Source organism: Megalobrama amblycephala, linkage group LG17 (genome assembly GCF_018812025.1).
Source record: "Megalobrama amblycephala isolate DHTTF-2021 linkage group LG17, ASM1881202v1, whole genome shotgun sequence".
Taxonomy (NCBI): domain Eukaryota; kingdom Metazoa; phylum Chordata; class Actinopteri; order Cypriniformes; family Xenocyprididae; genus Megalobrama; species Megalobrama amblycephala.
The window spans coordinates 37,118,086-37,138,503 of NC_063060.1; the positions used below are offsets into that span (position 1 = coordinate 37,118,086).

At 35.6% G+C, this 20,418-nt stretch overlaps 2 protein-coding genes across 2 annotated transcripts in view; both read right to left on the minus strand.

Moving 5' to 3' along the window:
- b4galt2 (UDP-Gal:betaGlcNAc beta 1,4- galactosyltransferase, polypeptide 2) overlaps positions 1 to 10,826 on the minus strand; it is a 161,923-nt gene extending 151,097 nt beyond the window's left edge. The window contains exon 1 of the mRNA XM_048163070.1: positions 10,029 to 10,826. The gene's annotated coding sequence lies outside the window, so the exon portion shown is untranslated. The remainder of the gene's footprint in view (positions 1 to 10,028) is intronic.
- A 1,128-nt stretch (positions 10,827 to 11,954) lies between these two features.
- Positions 11,955 to 20,418, minus strand: part of atp6v0b (ATPase H+ transporting V0 subunit b) — a 10,086-nt gene continuing 1,622 nt past the window's right edge. The window contains exons 3-8 of the mRNA XM_048163019.1: positions 19,913 to 19,996; positions 19,560 to 19,637; positions 17,920 to 17,989; positions 17,687 to 17,738; positions 17,378 to 17,568; positions 11,955 to 13,888 (exon numbers count right to left, since the gene is read on the minus strand). Coding sequence (XP_048018976.1) covers positions 13,862 to 13,888; positions 17,378 to 17,568; positions 17,687 to 17,738; positions 17,920 to 17,989; positions 19,560 to 19,637; positions 19,913 to 19,996 — 502 coding nt within the window. The 3' untranslated portion in view covers positions 11,955 to 13,861. The remainder of the gene's footprint in view (positions 13,889 to 17,377; positions 17,569 to 17,686; positions 17,739 to 17,919; positions 17,990 to 19,559; positions 19,638 to 19,912; positions 19,997 to 20,418) is intronic.

Genomic DNA, 20,418 nt, shown 5'->3' on the forward strand with positions numbered 1-20,418 from the left:
AATATTCCTCAAAGTGGAATTTTTATTAAGAATTTTGAAATGAACAACAAAACATGTCCTCCCTTTGTTGAAATTGGTTAATTAAAAGCATTGTTGCTTTATATCTATGGTCTTTGACATGCTACGAGTAGCTGATTTCAATTAGACAACAGACTGCTCTAACAGCGTGCAACATAATATGGTGACATTATATTTGGAGTATAATGTGATACAGTATTTTGCATGTCGCATAATAAACAAATACAATTAGTCACACTATACTCTTATATTTAATTATAGACTGCATTTAAAATAAATGGCTACACAAAAAAACATTGTACTATTTTAAATACTCCTTCAAATTCAATTAAGATTTTACCAGACCCTGTTTTTTATACATTATAGGCTGTTTTCCTTTGGGAAAATTATCTGAACAATATGTTAAATTACTATTCAAATATGATTAAAATATGAAAATAATTTAGCTTTAATTTCAATTTGGTTAGTTAAATTTCACTTAAAGGATTAATTCACTTTCAAATAAAATTTTACTGATAATTTACTCACCCTCATGTCATCCAAGATGTTCATGTCCTTCTTTCTTCAGTCAAAAAGAAATTAAAGTTTTTGATGAAAACATTTCAGGATTATTCTCCTTATAATGGACTTCAATGGACTCCAAACGGTTGAAGGTCAAAATTACAGTTTCAGTGCAGCTTCAAAGGGCTTTAAACGATACCAGACGAGGAATAAGGGTCTTATCTAGCGAAACCATCGGTCATTTTCGAAAAAAATGTAAATGTATATGTTTTATATAAACAAATAATCACCTTGCAAGTGCTTCCGCCAAAACCGCACTTTTGTATTCTTCAAAAAGCTTACGCTGTATGTCCTACGCCTTCCCTATTCTACTTACGAAACGAACGCAGCGCCAGTTACATTTTTTCCGTAAGTAGAATAAGAAAGGCGTAGGACATACAGCGTAAGCTTTTTGAAGAATATGAAAGTGCCTTTTTGGTGGAAGCACGTGCAAGGCGATTATTTGTTTATATAAAGCATATACAGTTGTACTTTTTTTCGAAAATGACAGATCGTTTCGCTAGATAAGACCCTTATTCCTCGTCTGGTATCGTTTAAAGCCCTTTGAAGCTGCACTGAAACTGTCATTTTGACCTTCAACCGTTTGGAGTCCATTGAAGTCCACTATAAGGAGAATAATCCTGGAATGTTTTCATCAAAAACCTTAATTTCTTTTCGACTGAAGAAAGAAAGACATGAACAGCTTGGATGACATGGGGGTGAGTAAATTATCAGGAAAATTTTATTTGAAAGTGAACTAATCCTTTAAAGGGATAGTACTGAATCACATGTCTTCTGAAATTCTCCTTTTTTCATCCCTGGTATACATATTTCCCTGGAAGGTTTTTATTTTTTTTTTACTGAGGACTATTTTAAGTAAATAATGAGTTTTTGTGTAAACTAAGGGGACATTTTGCAGTTAAAAACGTGAGACACAGGGCAGTGGAACGGGGGGGAAAATGCAAGCTCTAGAGACAGGTTTTTTAAAAGTTGAACTTCTTTTAACTTGAGCACCACATTCAACAGCTCTGCAAAAGACATGAGACGCAAGCACAACGGTCAAACATGTCCATCTAGTGTGTGTTCACATAGAAAAACAGAGTTTATATAGCCCACTTTGGGCTATATATATATATATATATATATATATATATATATATATATATATATATATATATATATTTCCTGTCTCTCTTGAATCCAACACAGAAGTGACTTAAACTGCAATTCATCGACTGGCAGCTAGAGACAGATACAGAGAACCCCATGATAAAATGCCCAACTTTACAAATTATATTAAGCCTTAAATTTCTGCATAATTAAGGGCGTGGCCACTTGAGTGACAGGTGAATTACCGCTGCTGTCACTACTAGCTGTTTGTCTGCTGTCTCAGCTCCACCCACATCCCACCTATTTGCCCATTTTCGGTCACCCGGGAGTGACGCGCTGCCAAGATTAGTGACAAAAAGAAAAGGGGACTGCATCCACTCAATTACCAGCACAGCCACATGGATGTGAAGTAGCGGGGTCAGTGGCATGACACGTCATACCCATGCAGCACTAAATAGTTGATAAACACACATGGCAGCAGGTGAAAAAAGTCGAGCTGAGAGTCACCGGCCTCTGGCTACCATTTCATTACTCTGAATACCAGCCTCCCTATGGGCCTGACACCATTCACCTCACGCTGGCACTCATCCCTAAACCTGTGCTCTAGAGCTCTGCAAACAACATACTCTGCATGCCACTTCATAAAACGCTTACACTTCTATTAATGTAAAGAGCTTTTTATCCTGTTAAAATCTGGAGGGGTGTTAAAAACGGAGGAGGTCACTTTTTACAACTTTTAATTGGACTCTTAATAAAAACGTAATGAACCAGACAAAGATATTGATATTCGGTACAGGAATATATGGATCTGGGAAATTAAGATCTTCGTTAATCAAGGTTATTGGCATGTTGCCACTCCTGAGTTACTTGAAAGCAGCACCGTATTGAAAGTAAAATGTCTAATAGCCTAAAGTGATCTCCATCTGGCCAATATTTTGAGATTAATTAAAGATTATGTAATTTTTTTAATGTTTTTCTTCTATCTAAAGCATAACACTGTGGCCACTACAAAGCTATATTTGTATGAGCATCCGATTAGCACAGCAAATGGCTCAACCAATGACATGGTTTTGAGGTGGGTCTATATGTTTGACTGACCAATGGCAGACAGGGGGAGTGTTTGCTAAACAAACATGTTTGAAAACTTATCGCACTGTTAACTTCCATCCGGATAAAGTCCAAACATAATCGTCTTGTTATAGTAATTACACTATAATTTTTTTTTTTTTTTTTTTTTTTACAATGCATCATTCACAGACTACTAAAACACACAGAAAAAATACAGCTTTAGTGGAGAACCCTAAATGAAGAAGAAAGAAACATAATTGAGATTTAAGTTGTTTTGTATAATCTTCAAGCAGCTTTAGCGATACACTAGCTGTCAAGCTCAAATTGGGTTACAAAGTCAGACTCAGCAAAACATCCCAGAAGAAAACCCCACCCACTAATCGCTAAAGATTAACATAAGCTTAATTAGATGCTTCATATCGAGAGGTAGGAGGCTAAGGGCCACATATTGAAAATATATGCCGAAAATTCCTTGACCTAAGCTGATTTTTCCACATTAAAATGCTTTTCTGCCTGCAGGCTTCCATCTTCCTCTGGCTGTAAATCTGTGGCCAGCACCTGTTCAGTGGGATGCGAACGTGACATCAATTTCAGATTGAATGGCACTCTGCTTGAAGACCCACTCAGCTCTCTTTCAATCTTACGACGAGTTTATAGCCTACACTTTTCAAAACACATTCAACTCACTACTGTGATGTAAACATCACTTACAAGATGCTGTGCTGTGCTGTGCTGTGTTACCTTCTCTTCAATAGCTTCAATATGCAAGAAAATGCGTGGTCTGAAAATATGGAGGTGTAAAAAAGGAAAGAAGAATCGAGATATGATTTTAAAATGTCAGCTGTAGGCTACCGTAAATAAAACAATGTCATGTTTTATCTTTGCAGATGAACCAAATTAATTTAAAGGAATATTCCCATGTTCAATACAAGTTCAGTTCAGTTCACAGAATTTATATCATAATGTTGATTACCACAAAAAAATTAATTTCAACTTGTATCTGGGTTACAGTGAGTAAATGGAGGCAACGCGTACACTGTATTTTGAAATACTCAATAACGTCAATAACAAAATAGCCGCAAGAATTAAACAAAATGTGTGTTTTATGTTTTAGTGAAAAAAAAAAAAAAAATCTTTTAAGGGTAAAGATAGCCTATATTCAATTTTACATCATTATTGCCATGACAACATAATGCCTAAAACCCCAAAATAACCAGAAAAATTATACCAACTTTACAGCTCAGATACTACACAAGCTTTATAAAATTGTAAGCTTCAAATAAGTTTTTTTTTTGCTGTATTATATATATATATATATATATATATATATATATATATATATATACTATTATAGTATTTATTCATATTTTGAATTATCTTTTATTTATTTTTGAGTTTTAGTAATTTTGTTATGTGCTTTTACTTGCTTTTAGTTGTAGTAGTACGCATTCTATTTTTATTTTTTAAGCTTAGCTAAGTTTTTCTTCTAATTCTTTTCTTTATATTGTATTTATTTTAGCTTTGTTTCAATTTACGAAAAAATGAATAGTTTTACTTTTAGTTAAAAATAACAAAACTGTTTAACATATCTGCTTTTAAATCCTCCAAAAAATGTATCCTCAAAAAATTGAGAGACGACCCAGGTAAAAATAAAGTATACTTGAATGCACTAAAAAAATACTTAAATACAAGCAAGTACATTTGCAGAACATTGTTATTTTTTGTTCTAAATAAAACTGTAAAAGTTATACACTATAAATTCACTAATTAAAAGTATATTTCTACATTAATAATACTTCAGTGCACTTATACTAAAATATACTATACCACTAAAATATACTAAAATACCACCACAAAGTGGTAAAAACCACTGATACTTAAATTGATTTTTAGTGCATTGAAATAAAGTATATACCGCAAAAACATAGTTTTATTAGTGTATTTCTTAAAAGTGTGCTTTGAATGCATTAAAAATTAGTTAAATCTTAAACTTAGTAATCCTAAATTTAAATTAAATTGATTTTATTAAAAATATTTTGCTATGTACTAGTTATAAGAACTTTTTCCTAACTGTGGTACTTAAGTACACTTAATATAAATGCACTAATTAGCATTAACACTTAAATTGTGTTACACATAAACACTTAAACTATGTTACAATACATTTGAAATTAATTATTTATTGTATAAAAATATGTGGGCAATACATTATAAATACATTTTGTATATATTTAGTGGTGCTTGCCAAAGGCGAAGCATCACTATTGTTATTCGTCATACTTATTATTATTCTTCTGGACAAAACTTCTGTGCGCTACTTGTCCCGCACCGTTTGTCATAGACCCATGAATGAGGTGTCAAATTGACCGGCTTATTGAGGAGAGATGTGCTTTGACTTTTCTAAATGATCGGACCTACAATTTTCGCACAGCAGACAAAAAAGTGAATTTTCATGAATTTAAATCCCAGTTGCCGATTTCACACACAGACACATACACTCAGGGCCTTAAAACCCTTTCTCTCTCTCTCTCTCTCACTCATTTGACTTATCTTGTCAAGCAGCCAATAAGTAATTAGCTAAAATCTTCATAGCCACACCCTAGCAACCAGTTGCAGCTCCCTAGCAACCACCCCAAAGACTTCCATTGAAAAATAGATCAGAGGGATATAAATTAATCAGAACGTTATAGAGACATACGAGTTTGGCTCTTTTGATTTGGCCAGACATCCAGTCTATTGGTTTAAGCCTGCTAATTGTCTAGCCATGCCCTAGCAACCATTTAGAGCACCCTAGCAACCCAAACCCAAAGAGGGATATCTTGTAATCTGATTGTCATAGAGGGAATGCGGTTGGTTTATATCATTCATACTGACATGCAGCCTTTGGAGTATCATCACTGGCAGCTGCCAAGCCACTTCCTAGCAACCAAACAGTGTACCCTTGCAACTTATACTTATATCTCAGCATCAGAACTTCATGTAGAGATGGGGGTTGGCTCTTTTGACTCATGCAAGAAAACATGCTACACATGCTAGCAGTGAATAGCTAAATGCTAATAACAATTAAGTGATAAAACATGTTAATTACATGCTAAGAAAACCATAGTAACCATCTGTGACAACTACCAACCGCCTAGCAACACCCTAGAAACCACCTAGAACACCCTAGTAACTGCCTAGCAACTCCCTAGCAACCATTTAGAACACCCTAGCAACCGAGTGCTGAGTTTTTCCACTGCAAGCACCACTCACATTTTCTTCAGGAAATGTACATTCTAGTTATTAAATATTATTCTAATGTTTTAAGTAATTCATAAATCTATTTTCTATGTCTGATGAGTATATTTAAAAATGTATGAAAGATGGGTTCAGTGGTAACTAAATATTTTTTTTTAATACAGAGATAGTATGCTAAAAGCACATTTAAGTTCATATTCTTAAGAAGTACTAAAGAAGAATTTTTAGTATATTAAGTACAAAATTAGTGCGTGAAAATAGAGCACTTTAAGTACATTATGCAAGTGTACTGAAATAAAGTGTATTTTAGTGCACTTTTTTTCACCTAGAAAGTCAGAATGATTTTTTGTTGTTGTTTTTTTGTGGTAATCAACATTACGCCACAAACACAGTCGATTGAGCTTAACTTGTATTGAACCCACAGTACCGCTTTAAGGCTAACTCGAGCAAGAAAAAAATTCAGCTGCCTTACTTGAACACCAGGCAGTTATGTAATCGAGTCCTTTTACTCTTTCAGAGTTTGAAATGTATCTAATTCTGAACATCACAAAGGTAAGTCATTGCACTGACATTCACTGAGAAAGAATGTGCACCCGAAACGGCTAATTACAAGAAAGCATTGTCTCAATACACAGTCCATATCACAGCACACAAACAAGCTGAAGGAAGGATTCGGTGGCTGCGTTCCAGCTCTGTTAGCGTGTGAGCTTCACAGACCGCGGCCCCAGCTTTTGCCTGCCTCAAGTCCAGCTGCTCGCTATACTCAGAGCCAAGAGACAAATTAAACCGCCGCAGCTGAAGCCTTCGTTTGGACGGACCTCCAAGTTGGCATCTGGATAGACTTAGACATGATTATCCCCATTCACCTAAATACCCTTGCAACTCCCCAAGAAATAAACAACAACTGACAAACACATTCTGTACTCCAGGGCACAACTAGACTTGTCTGATATATCGTAAATAATTTGTTATTTTCATGCTCATGAGATCAGAAAACGAACTTTAAACTGTTGAGGAGGAGACAAAAGCCGGTGTACAAAACAAAGCTGTCCACTTCATGCCACCTTTGTGTGGCGGGTCTTACTGTTCCCATGACAACAAATCCCAACACCCAATGGTTTCGCTCTATAGACATGCCTTGTGTATCAGTTCAGCACAGCACAATACACATTGATCCCTAATTTCCCATCAAAACCATTCCCATCATGCAAGAAAATGAACTCATGGGCCGCAGCAGACTTGAAAGGCCATTTATCTCTGGTGGATGGAGGTAGATTAGCCGAACAGAGCAGCTCCTGTTTAAAACAAACGGTAAAATGGACCAATGGACAATCTGCCCTTGGGCCTCTCGGATATCGTGCTGTAGAAAGAGAGCTTAAAAAGCAGATTGTGTGGGTGAATGAGAGGAACAGATATAGAACGGATACAAACGCTGAGAGAAAGTCACTTGGAGGAACCAATGAGAGCAAATGGACCACATATCAGACAACAGAAGTCACTGACTGTAAATGAGTACGGCTAAAACTCAAACTGACATCCTATTTAACTTCCATCCTGTCAGTGGTATGCATAGACCAATGCTGTGTTTGCAAACAGCGATGACGCTTTTATGGGCGGAGCCTAACTGGTGGAGAAAAAAAGTCAGAATCACGAGATTTAAAGGGTAGTTCACCCCGAAATGAAAATTCTGTCATTAATTACTCACTCTCATGTCGTTCCACACCCATAAGACTTTCGTTCTTCTTCAAATTAAGATATTTTTGATGACAGAATGCTGTCAGATTTCCTTCCATTGACTGCCTTTGCAACTTCCACTTCGACGGAAAATTAATCCATATGAATCGAGTGGTTTAGTCCGAATTTTCTGAAGAGAATCGATCGTTTACAGATCGCTCGAACAGATTAAATTTACTTGCATGTAAACATTGATGAGGTTCATTCTCGTGTGTTACGCAGCACGTTTGAGCTTCTGGAAGAGGCGTCAAAGTTGAAGTTGCAAAGGCAGTCAATGGAAGGAAATATGACAGCATTCTGTCATCAAAAATATCTTAATTTGTCTTCCGAAGAAGAATGAAGGTCTTACAGGTGTGGAATAACATGAGGGGGAGTAATTAATGACAGAATTTTCATTCTGAGGTGAACTAACCCTTTAATTTTGAGTTTCTATCTCACATTTACTCACAAATCAGAGTTTATATCTCACATTTCTTAGAAGGAAAACAGAATTGTGAGATATACTCGTTATTCTGTCTTTTTTTTCTCAGAATTGCAAGTTTATATCCCACGATTCTGACTTTTTTCCTCTCAAAATTGTGATATAAACTCATAATTGCAAATTATAAAGTGCAAACTGGGAAATATAAACATGCAAATGCAAGAAAAAAGTCAGAATTGTGAAATAAAAATGTTATAGGCTATGTTTAAAAGTTATCTATGTAAAATGTTACAGGTTTAAATATTATTTCATGTCATCTATGAGCTGCATATGTGAAAATTATGTAGACTTACTGTTTACATCAAATTCATGCTTTAATAGTAGTCTAATCATTGCAGGTTCAGTCCAGTCAGTGACTTGCAACATAAACGTCTCCATTTAGCTTCAAAGGGCGTCTTCAACGACAGTACTCTATAAAAATGAAGGCTATATTTTTAGCATTTCGATTCTGACATCCAAAGGCACAACAAAACATGTTTCTCTTATTCTGTGGATTTTGCTCCACTATTTTTCTGCCACCACTATGCAAGTGACGTAACTGTGACGTCTGTTCCAAATTGGTCTAGTATTCAATTTCACCATCACAACACTGTTAAAACAGGATAAAACAACTGGAGTATCCTATCAGAATAATCAGAAATAATTGTCTATGATAAAAATAATATATATGTTTTCTAACACAGGCATGTGAGCAAATCCTATTAGGGTGTCAAAACTTCAGTCCTTACTGACTGTGTTATTGTTACAGATTGACTATAGCATTCAGGAAAAGAGATATACAGCAGAAAATAGTCCTGATAAAGAAAGGAAAGGTTAAAGAAAGAAAAATAGTTTGTTTGTAAGTGAAACAACCAGTCCAAAACCCGCTTAACTGAACTGTCTCAAACCCATATACTGTATGAGCTGACTGAGCAATTCTGGTATTTTTTAAGAATGGAACTGTTTAAGACTGTATTACAATTTATGCAATTATCAAGATAGACTGCAATCACTGATTGAATAACAAGGGAAGACAGCTGCATGTTAATTGGGCCCCATAAACAGCAGTTGCCCTGAGACTAAAGTGTCATGATGTGCTCTCATTAATAATTTACTAATCAAAAGGTTAATAAGAAAATGTTGAATGTATGCCATAGTTTTGTAAAGACTCTAGAAACTTACTACACAATATTCAGAAACACTTTCTGTGAAGTCTGTAAACATCATGCATTACGATTACGAAAACGTGATCCGTTAAAATGTTAAAATGTACTAAAATGTACCTATTCATGCTTAAGAAAGAGTATAGACATTAAATATGGCTTTTTTAAATCACTCTTTTAAGGTATAATTGTGTTTGTTATTAAAGAGAATCTACAGTAATTTAAAGATGCACTGTAAGGCATTGTGAATGCATTAAAAATATCATTCTAATGCATTAAACATACAGGCTTCGTACAAAGTGTTACTGTAAATTCTTCTCCACGCTCTCACATCTTCGGCCACAAAGCCACACATGTCCTGCCAGCTTCCTATCTGGAGAGACTGGGCAAGATGCTGTCCATGGATGCTGTGGGTACCATTACACAGCATCATCCCTGCTTATACTCTGCTGGGAGGAGCTGAAATGTGCCTTTCGATTAAAAAAAGACTATTTTGTGGTATTGTGATCTGGCCAAGAGTTAAGATTATATAGGCAGCATCTCTATGTGGAAGATCTGTACGCCTTGATCAAGATGGCAGGCAATATAGATAGCATGTGATATTAAAGGAAAACAAAGAGCATCGTTCAAATGAAGTCGTGGGGAGATTAAAATGTTTCATATTTGCAAAACATATGCACAAACATGCAATTTCTTACCTTGTTCCTTTGCAAGCCAGGGAGCTCCTCTAAAAGGCATTCATCATTGTTGTATTCACTTCAGCTGACTGTCTATTTCGGAAGAACTGTCAGTTTCAGCCATAAATGTGTCATCTGTGTGAAATACAGTTTGTTTTATCATAATATCCATATAAAGAAAGAGGGAGTTACTTGCCGGATACCGTTATTTCTTTCTGCAGATAACGCCGATTATTTCATTTTTCGGAAAGAAATGCACACTGATTAAAGGATTGTGCCATATTGCAGGAACATTATTTATCTCCATGTTGGTCAGAGCCCTTGACAGCAGCGCACACTCCAGTGATGAGGCTGAATATTTTCATCTGCCCGTTCTGTGTTTTTGCTAGGAGAGATGATGGGTGTGCGAATAAAGGAATAGGGAGGCAGGTTTTCTTTTTAGTACGGAGACTCGGAAGGCTCAATCGGAGGTTTGCTTATTCGCCACAAGAGGGCGCAGTCTCCTCGATAGGTGTCGTACCATGCGTGTACTGTTTTGTTTTGGAATTCCTGTTTTTTGCTTGGGGTTAAACACAAAAATGCCATTTAATTTTATTTTTGAAGTATCTTTGTCTTAATAGCAGCTCTTTTCCCAATTTTAAGCAGTTTAACACGAGCAGGATTGAGTCCATCGTGGTCCATTCTTTGGACAAAGAATTTGTTCAGTGCAGTTCAGTGAAGCATTAAATGCATCTCTTACCACAGTCACGATGGACAGGTGATGTTCACTCTACATTTCTGTTTCTTAACGGGTTACCTTATTTGAGGTAAGGTGTTTTTTAATCTATTTATTTATTAAATATAATAATAGCAATAAGAAGCAACTGTGAGAAAGCGAAAAGCCATTAAACAGTGTTGCGTCCTTTGGCGCCATCTGGTGGATATTTAAAGCTAATGCTTGTACAATGCTGCATTTAATAAATCATGGATAGCCCTGAGCAAAATAATGGTTAGTTGTCAACATTGGCAATTTCCCAATTCTGATCTTTTTGATGCTGTCTTTTTAATTTTTAATTATATTTTTTACCTCTGAATTGTTTTGTTTTGTTTTGTTTTGGCGGAGCCCAGAGCTAGTTGTCAGACTTTCAAGAAACAGCAAAAATTGTAAAAGGTAACCATATCAAAATCATTATTTTGGCTAACAAAAACTGAAATTAATTTGTGTAAAATGACAACTCTTTAATAACCCAATCTGACCATTTGGGAATATGAAACTATATATATATATATATATATATATATATATATATATATATATATATATATATATATATATATACACACACTCATACTTTATATAGTTATATATGCAAAATTTATAAAAGAAAATTGTGTTTACTTGTTTCCCCAACAGCTATAGCTAAAACATTATGATATTGTTTTAGTTTGGAGCACAGAATTCACAAAATGTGTTTAATTTAGGTGGATTTTGATTAAATAATAATATGAAATAACTGATTATATAATTTATCAATAATTTATTATTGATAAATGTTTCTTGAGCACAAATTCAGTATATTAGAATGATTTCTGAAGGATCATGTGACACTGAAGACTGGAGTAATGATGCCGAAATTTCAGCTTAGCCATCACAGGAATAAATTACATTTTGAAATATATCAAAATTAAAGTTGTTTTTAAATTGTAGTAATATTTCACAATATTACTGTATTATATAATTTACAATATTATTTGAACAGTAGTGTAATATGGTAATGAGTGGGGCGGTCAGTTTACTCCTATTGGCTGATCGATAATGGAATATGCAGTTCCACATCTCCTTTATAGAGTATAGTGTAGAGCACTAGAACATAAATTAATAATTAGTCATCTGATAATCCAGTGTTTAAGTTATGCTATGTGAAGCTACTGCCGATACTGTACAACAAACACAATGACTGCATTGAGCCGTTTTTCCACATTTCATTTTTATTTCTTCAAGGACGATAATGAAGTCTAGAGGATCCACTTGTACACATCAAAACAATGGAATCACCACATTAACATATTTAACAATCACTGAAATAGGAGAAATGGTAACAAGCTCATCTTTACCTCACAACTCCAGAACCACTAAACCACAGACAGCCAATCCAGGTCCTGGAAGCCACACAATAACGAGACCTAAAGCAGCCTCGCAGTGGGATCCACCAGGAGTGGGTTGAACCGCTGAGTCATTACAACCAGGTCTAAGTTGGAATGTTTCAAAATAAACACTTGCATGTAAAGAAAAAAAAAAAATTAATGCATCACTCCACAAATCCAGTGCAGGAATAACAGATCATCTTGGTGTTTCGCTAATCGCAACACTATAGTGCTTTACAGATGGGGTATGTGATTTGATTGATCATTATAACTTAAACAACACACACTGAACAGAAGTTGATTTGGGCATTCAGTGGTTAGTAAAATCATGTTTAGTATGTACCTCCACTTCACAAACACATAGAAAAGCATTAAAGTACAGCTAAAAGAAGTTCAACTGATTGATCAAGGTTATAGCCAGGGGTATACTGTCAGATTGACCTTAGCGAAGGGAAACACCATATTTAATTTTACGTGAATGAAAACGAGGCTCTGAGGAATAAATGTTCAATATTTCAGCTGATGCAACACTAAAAATACATCTTCGATGTGGACAAAAATTTGGGTTGTGAAAATGAGATCTTAATCCAGTAAAATCTACAGCCTTGTTTTTATTCATGTTAAAATAAATACGGCATCTAAGGTCTTGAGGTCCACCTCAAACAACTTCCTAAACATTTTCAGAATGAACTGAACAACAAAGATGATGTTACATATCGTTCATCCAGCTTTGAGATTAAACATTATACAGTAACAACAGGGACCTAGGGGGATAAAGACCACTTCTTGCTTCCAAAAAAAAGAAAATAAGATAAAAAAAAAATATATATATACAAAAAGTAAACAAAAATCACAAGACAACTAGGGAAATATGGAATGGCAAACACCCTCATGCTTCACAAAAAAAGCTGCTTTTAATATGTACACGCATCAGATTATTATATCCTCTTATTTTTAACCAAGCAGAACTGAAGAGAGCCCTACAAAGTGAGGGTCTACGCCGGTAGAAATACAATTGGAGACTGGTGTTCTTTTTTTAACATCATAGTTTTGGTATAACTGTTTTCTCAAAGATAGTGTTTACTTGAATTCAGTAGCAACATGAAAACACAACACATGATCAGGTCAAGCACACTGGATACACCAGGTGTCATCACGCAAACACAAGAATATTCTTGCGTACGGCGATCGAGAGAATACTTTACGATTTACAGCCATCCAATGCAAGGAACCACACTAATGCAGTTTATCACTTTTCTTTTACTGTACAGAACAAATCACAGCGAACTATATATTGAATTTTGAGATGATTACGAACATAACGCCCTGTGTGTCAGAACAGACCAGAACATTGAGTCTATTGACAGTCTTTTCTGTCAGCAGGGTCATTGTTTATATTATTAGGCTATTTTAATAAATAAAATACCTCTTGATTTAAAAAAAATAATAATGATATTACGACATGGAAGTATGGCCAAAAACATTGTGATATTTTCATTTTCAGAATTATGAGATGCCAAACTAAGTGAGTCGTCAAAGATCTGCCTTTGACATTATCATCATCATGCACACTTTAAGACAAATTGGTGCACATAGAATATTTCAATCTTCAGAAAATGATGGTTAAAAACAGACACAAAGGAAAATACATTTAAATAATTTACTATGTATTTACACCTCCTGTTTGCACCAGCAACACAGCGTCTTTGATCTGTAGGTCGTGTGGTCATCTAATCTCCCATTTTTACTTTCGATGTCTGAACAGAGAGGAAAAACGTTGTTAATAATTATACAGGTCAAAAAAAAAAAAAAATAGCAAGGTTAAGACACAAAATGTGATATCTCAGGGCCACAAAACAAATATTCTCCTGAACAGACCGAATATTAAATGGATAAACCAAAAAGATATCATAAAACATCTTATGATTATAGGTCATATATTGCAACTGCAAAAGGCATATGATATGACTGTTTTAATAGGAGTTGCTTTAGTGTGTCTGAATAATCTCAATCTGAATTCAAGTATGCATGTCAGATCAATTTACAGTGTGTGACTGGAAGTGGTGATAAAATATTAATTTTCCAGAGGGTGGTCCTAAGTAGCTAGATGGATATTAATGAGAAATAATTCAAAAGATCATCCTGCTGGAAGCCAGATGGGGAAGAATATGCTTCACGACAGCACTTTGTCTGTTGGGTAAACCAAAGGCTTGTCCACATAAGGAATGAAATGAAGAAGTGAAACTAAAGGTCATTTAAAACAATCCATTGGGCAACACAAATTTTACTCTGTCAAAATACAAGCCATCTTGTATAAATGAATAATGGGTGCAATGACAATAATACTACTGTGCTTTTGATAATAGTGCTGTTGGAATAAAAATGTGCATGATAGGTGTATAATATATATATATATATATATATATATATATATATATATATATATATATATATATATATATATATATATATATATATATATATATATATACACACACACATACAGGCCAGCATTTCCCAAAAGCATCGTAAGCCTAAGATGATCATAGGAGCAATGGAGCTACGATCAACTTAATCTTACGATGCTTTTGGGAAACTCTACCCAAGTCCATAGAAATGCACGATTCAATTTAAAGGATCATTAGACTTTTTTTAAAAATAGTTAAACAGTTGAGTTTTACCGTTTTCGAATCCATTCAGCCGATCTCCAGGTCTGGAGTTCATTGAATCTGATTAGACCGTTCAGCAGGCGCAATGATATTATGCAGCGTCTCTCACAAATGTCTCCATGGTTGCAAGGCACGCTCCCTGTGCAAACAGGGTGTCACAGCTGCTGCGTTATATCATTGCGCCTGCTGCCATGGTACAGCAGCAAAGTTCCTTGATTATTACGCCGGAATGAGAATATAGTTCCTAGCCATATTGGCCTAGTATATTGCAACTTTTATTTTCTATCGTTCTTAGTACACGATGTAACTACAGAAGAGTCAAGTTTTAAATAGGAAAAATATCGAAACTCTTTGGTTATTTTTGATCGAGATGCTAACGGACTAATCAGATTAAATGAACTATGCTAAGCTATGCTAAAAGTGATACCGCCAGACCTGGGCCCGATTTTTCAAAAGGTTTAATCCGGATAAAATTGATCCGGATTTAGTAATCCTTTTTTTGCGATCCGTGATCACGTAATCCATCTTACTTTTGGAGCCAGTTTTTTAAAGCAACATCGGATTGGATCAATCTGATCCGGATAGGAACTTTTCAGGATCACCAAATCTGGATTTCCAGTGCTCTACGGAGGCCCTAAAGGGACATGTTGATAGAAAGAATATGGGTTTTGAATTAAATATATTTTTGTTGGATATTTACAGCTGTTTAGGGATTGTTTTATGGCACCAAAATTTCTTTTTACTTTAGAGTAGGTTACCGAAAGGCTAAATATGCAGACTAATGTCTGCATTTAATTTATTACTTTAACAGTTAAACTAATCAAGAGCAAGATAAAAATGTGTATGTATATTACATGATAAAAATGTTGTATTTTTTGACTAGTTTTAAAGTTTTACTACATTTTCCTCCTGGAATCCACCTTGAAATCCTACCCCCTGTTGGGATCAGGATAATCCTGTTTTTTTGGATCAAGTGATCCAAATCCTACAAAAAAGTTCTGAAAAACCCAAACTAAAGTTTTGATCCGGATCAAAACCAAGATTGGATTACGTGATCTAATCCGATTATGTAATCCGTTTTTTCTTTTGAAAAACACATTTTCAAGATTTGATCCAATCCGTTATCCAAAATCCTAGTGGATTACTTTTGAAAAACCGGGCCCTGGAGATCGGCTGAATGGATTCAAAAATAGTAAAACTCAACTGTTTAACTATAGGGGAGTTGGAAAATGAGCCTATTTTCAAAAAAAAGTGAAATGTTCCTTTAAATTCATGTTTGGAATTAATATCCACAACAAATACTCACTCTTGGTGTAAAAAGGCCTTAAAACTAAGATGACAAAGTCATTTGAGTCCTCTCATTCATTATTTAGGGGGCAGTTGTGGCCTAAAGGTTAGAGAGTCAGACTTGTAACCCAAAGGTCGCAGGTTCGAGTCTCAGTACTGGCAGGAAATGTAGGTAGGGTGCGTGTTCACGGTGTGTGTGAGCACTTGATTTCATTTTTAAGAATGCAGTATGTAATATTGACAGCTAGAGGTTGAAATGGGTACTGCAGTCCAAATTCAAAATATTGTAAAGTCGTTTCCCTCGACCCCTCCTCCTCAAACTCTACGCTCATGTGGGTTGCCAGATTGACGACACGCAACAGGAATAAGCACAATTGCCAATGGAAGGCGAGGAGACTTGTACACTGCAAGTTGATGAGTTCATTTATCTGTGTTTTAATATGCCTCCGGTCATAGAGCTTATTAGATAGATGCAGAGGCTTTTTAGGTTAGGTAGAATGTACGATCTCTGACCCAGTTCATTGGCTGGCTTCCATGGCTGCAACAGTCTTAACAGTTTTACGCCATCTGGCAACCCGGGTGTCAAAATACTATTGGGTAAATTGGCAGTGGGCGGGATCAAACATACCAAAACAAAAACAGACATTCCAACATGGAACACACATTCCAAAATAGAATAACTGGCATTGTTTTTCAGGGAAACAAGTATGTGAATTTAGCATGTTTCCTAAATATCTGCAAACACACTGTGGTATTTTATGCTTTAGTACAGTCTAAATAAAATGCAGCACCTTTAATAAAAACAGGTTAACTTTGAACACATTACAAAATAAAGCTATGTTTTATTTAGTGAACCATGACCTCAACAGCTTATATTAAAATTAGGGCTGGACGATATATCGCATGCAATTGTCACACGCATTTCATCAGAAAAGCCGGTTCCCTGATTACCGCTAAATCGCCATCACCTGCTTTCAAATGGAGCGGCATTTAATAAACAGAGCCGTAGTTCACTGACAAGCTACGCAAGATCGCGTTCATCATCAAAGGCGATTCATCTGCGATAATGAACGCGATATTGCGTAGCTTGTCAGTGATCTACGGCTCTGTCTATTAAATGGTGCTCCATTTGAAAGCAGGTGATGGCGATTTAGCGGTAATCAGGGAACCGGCTTTACTGACGAAATGCGCGTGACAATCGCATGCGATATATTGCCCAGCCCTAATTAAAATATTGCAGTAGAAGAAACATCCAAAATTATTTTGAGAGAAAAAAAAAAAAACACTTGCCTGCAAGATGGCTACGATCACTCCAAATAGTCCAATGGCACTGCCGAAAATTTCAACAATTAAGATCTTGACAAAGAGGCTGCCATTCTGCGCATCAGCCAGGGCAGCTCCACTGCCCACGATGCCAACACAGATGCCACAGAAGAGATTTGAGAAGCCAACAGTGAGTCCAGCACCAAACATGGAGTAGCCTGAAGAGACAGCGCCAATGTGTCATCCAAACTCATTTGGTTGCTCCGCAGAAGCAAAGACAAATATTTCACTCAAGATGAGAAGTTGATTTATTATTAATTATTAAGCAAAATGTACCTGCTTGGTAGTTCCTTGCCCCAATAGTTTCTGGAGTTGTGCCACTGAAGTTCTAAATGACATTAAAAAAAAAACAATGGTGAGAACAATTATTGTGCTGTTCATGTAATACAGCAAATTTAAATGCTGTACAAGCGGAGGGAAAACATCTGCTCTCTTTTCTAAACATAGAAATTAAGATTTACTCTAAAACCAATGGGTTCAAAGAAATGGGTAAACAAGTTTTAACTTACCTCTGCCAAATTGCTAATGACAATTGCCATGATGATCCCATAAATGGCAACAGCTTCACAAAAGATAATGCTAAAAAAAAAAAGAATGAAAAAAATGAAAACTGTCACTAAGTGCAAATGCGAGCCAAAAACGCCTTGGGCAAGGAAATAAACCTGAGTTACAAAACAGATGGAATCATAAAAACAACCGTTTTTTACATATCTGGCAAATGTGGCGTGAGCAAAACGACTTTTGCCTCAAATTTGGTTTAGCCTTTTTTTTAACAATGCAACTGTAGAATATGTGTGGCAACAATAGTGATAGGAAACCAAAATTAAAATATGACAAATATTATAATATTTAATAAACAATTTTAGGACATGATACAAAATACAGCTTAATGACTGGTATATATTTGGGGTGCAACGGTACATAGAAGTCATGGTTTGGTACGTACCTCGATTTTGGGGTCATGGTTCGATACGAGTTCGGTACAACAGGAAAAAAGGAACAAATCCCAATGCTAGGTTCTCTTTTCATTTCTTTTGAAATTACAGTTTGTTCCACCCTGAGATAGTTGGTATAGTACAGCCTCCTTTAGTGTATTATAAGCACTAAGCAGTAAACAAAATGCAATCTTGCATTTTTGTAGGTCTAATAAAGAACAAAACGTATTTGGTCGCAATCAGCTACAAAACTGAAAAGCATTTCTTGTGTTATAAAAGTAAAATATAAATAGAATAATGAAAAATAAAACTTGTGCAGAGATTCGTTTTTTTGCGCATGAGAGTTCATTAACATGCGGTGACACTGGCAGATGCAAAGTTCAATTTTACGCTATTTTAATAAATCACGGAAAGATGAGCGAGGAGGAGAAAAAGAGCCTACTTCACCTTTCCACAAGGAGACAGCGAGTGAAGAGGCACCTGAGGCGTCCCATTTCCAGGACACGCATATTTCATCACTGGACTATAGAAGTGAGACTTCCACAACACAAATCGGCACAATGCCAAATGATTTTGTCTCATTATAGGAGTGGAAACAACTTAAAGCACTTCCTCATTTATGACCATACAGATAAGAGAAAGCCATCATTCGAAACTGTAAATCAACTATATTTTTATTCTTGTACACTCACAACAAAAACAAAACATTGTGCTTTTGTAAAATAAAGAAAACAAAATGAATGCCGCTTTCTGCCATCCCGTTTTTTTTTCTTTCCGTGAAGTTTGTGTTATTGAAGTCTCAAAAATTAAATGAAATTCAAGAGTATAGGCTACTAGGAAGCTCTTGCGAGCAATCTGAACTCTTGTTTTGGGTTGGTGCATAGATCGTCTCTTCTTCTTCCGCTCTTTTTTTTGTTGTGGTGGTTAGCAAACAGCCTTACCGCGCACGCACCCTTCTGGATTAGAGTGTGGATCACCTTTGACTGACTGTATTCATCATCTGACTGTATGCATTGAATCGTGACGCCCGTAGCGTGACAGTTCGGGATGAATATACATGTACTGTTACACCTCCTAATATACCCAGGGGTGCCAAAATGTGCTCATTTTGAACCATGTGATTGTCTATCTATCAGGCAACAAAAATAAATAAATAATAATAAAAAAGCATCTTTGCACATAAAACTTCAAAAGATTAAGCACATTGCATATACCTGACAAGATTTTTGGTCTTGATTCTAGGGGCTTTGACTCCACCACCAATGATGCTGGACCCAGTGATGTAAATCCCCCTGCAGAGTCACAAGACACAATACAATTTCAACATACAAGTATGTGACTACAAAAGGAGTATGCTGTTGTACGTTTTTACATTAGATTATATTTTGGTGAGTGAGGTACTGATAAAAAGAGTCGAAGGCTTCTTTTTTTATGGACCTCTGTTCAACTAAGCACTGCAGAAGAGGATACGGAAAATTGTACTACAACATGTCAAAATTTCCCAAATGTTTTTTTTCTGAACTTCAGCTTTTATGACAGACTAAAAAGAGGAAATGGACATTCTCACCATGCAGCTCCAACAACAGACAGAGAGATGGCCAGGCCAATTCCAAGATTAGCCCACATAAATGGAGAAGTCTCTGTTAAAAACCTGTGAAAGAAAAGGTTAGGTTATCCAGATATCATAAGAAGCATTTAAATCATTTACTGCACTAAGTCTTAAATGTCTTTTGTTATATAAAGTTGATATCCACATGAAAAATGTTAACAGTGAACAAGACAAGCCCGTTTAGCAATAACATGCTTCAAAGAATTAGTCCACTATTAAATAAAATTTTCCTGATAATTTACTCATCCCCATGTCATCCAAGATGTTCATGTCTTTCTTTCTTCAGTCGAAAAGAAATGAAGGTTTTTGATGAAAACAATCCAGGATTTTTCTCCTTATAGTGGACTTCAATGGCCTCCAAGTGGTTGAAGGTCAAAATGACAGTTTCAGTGCAGCTTCAAAGGGCTTTAAACGATACCAGACGAGGAATAAGTGTCTTATCGGTCATTTTCTAAAAAAAAACA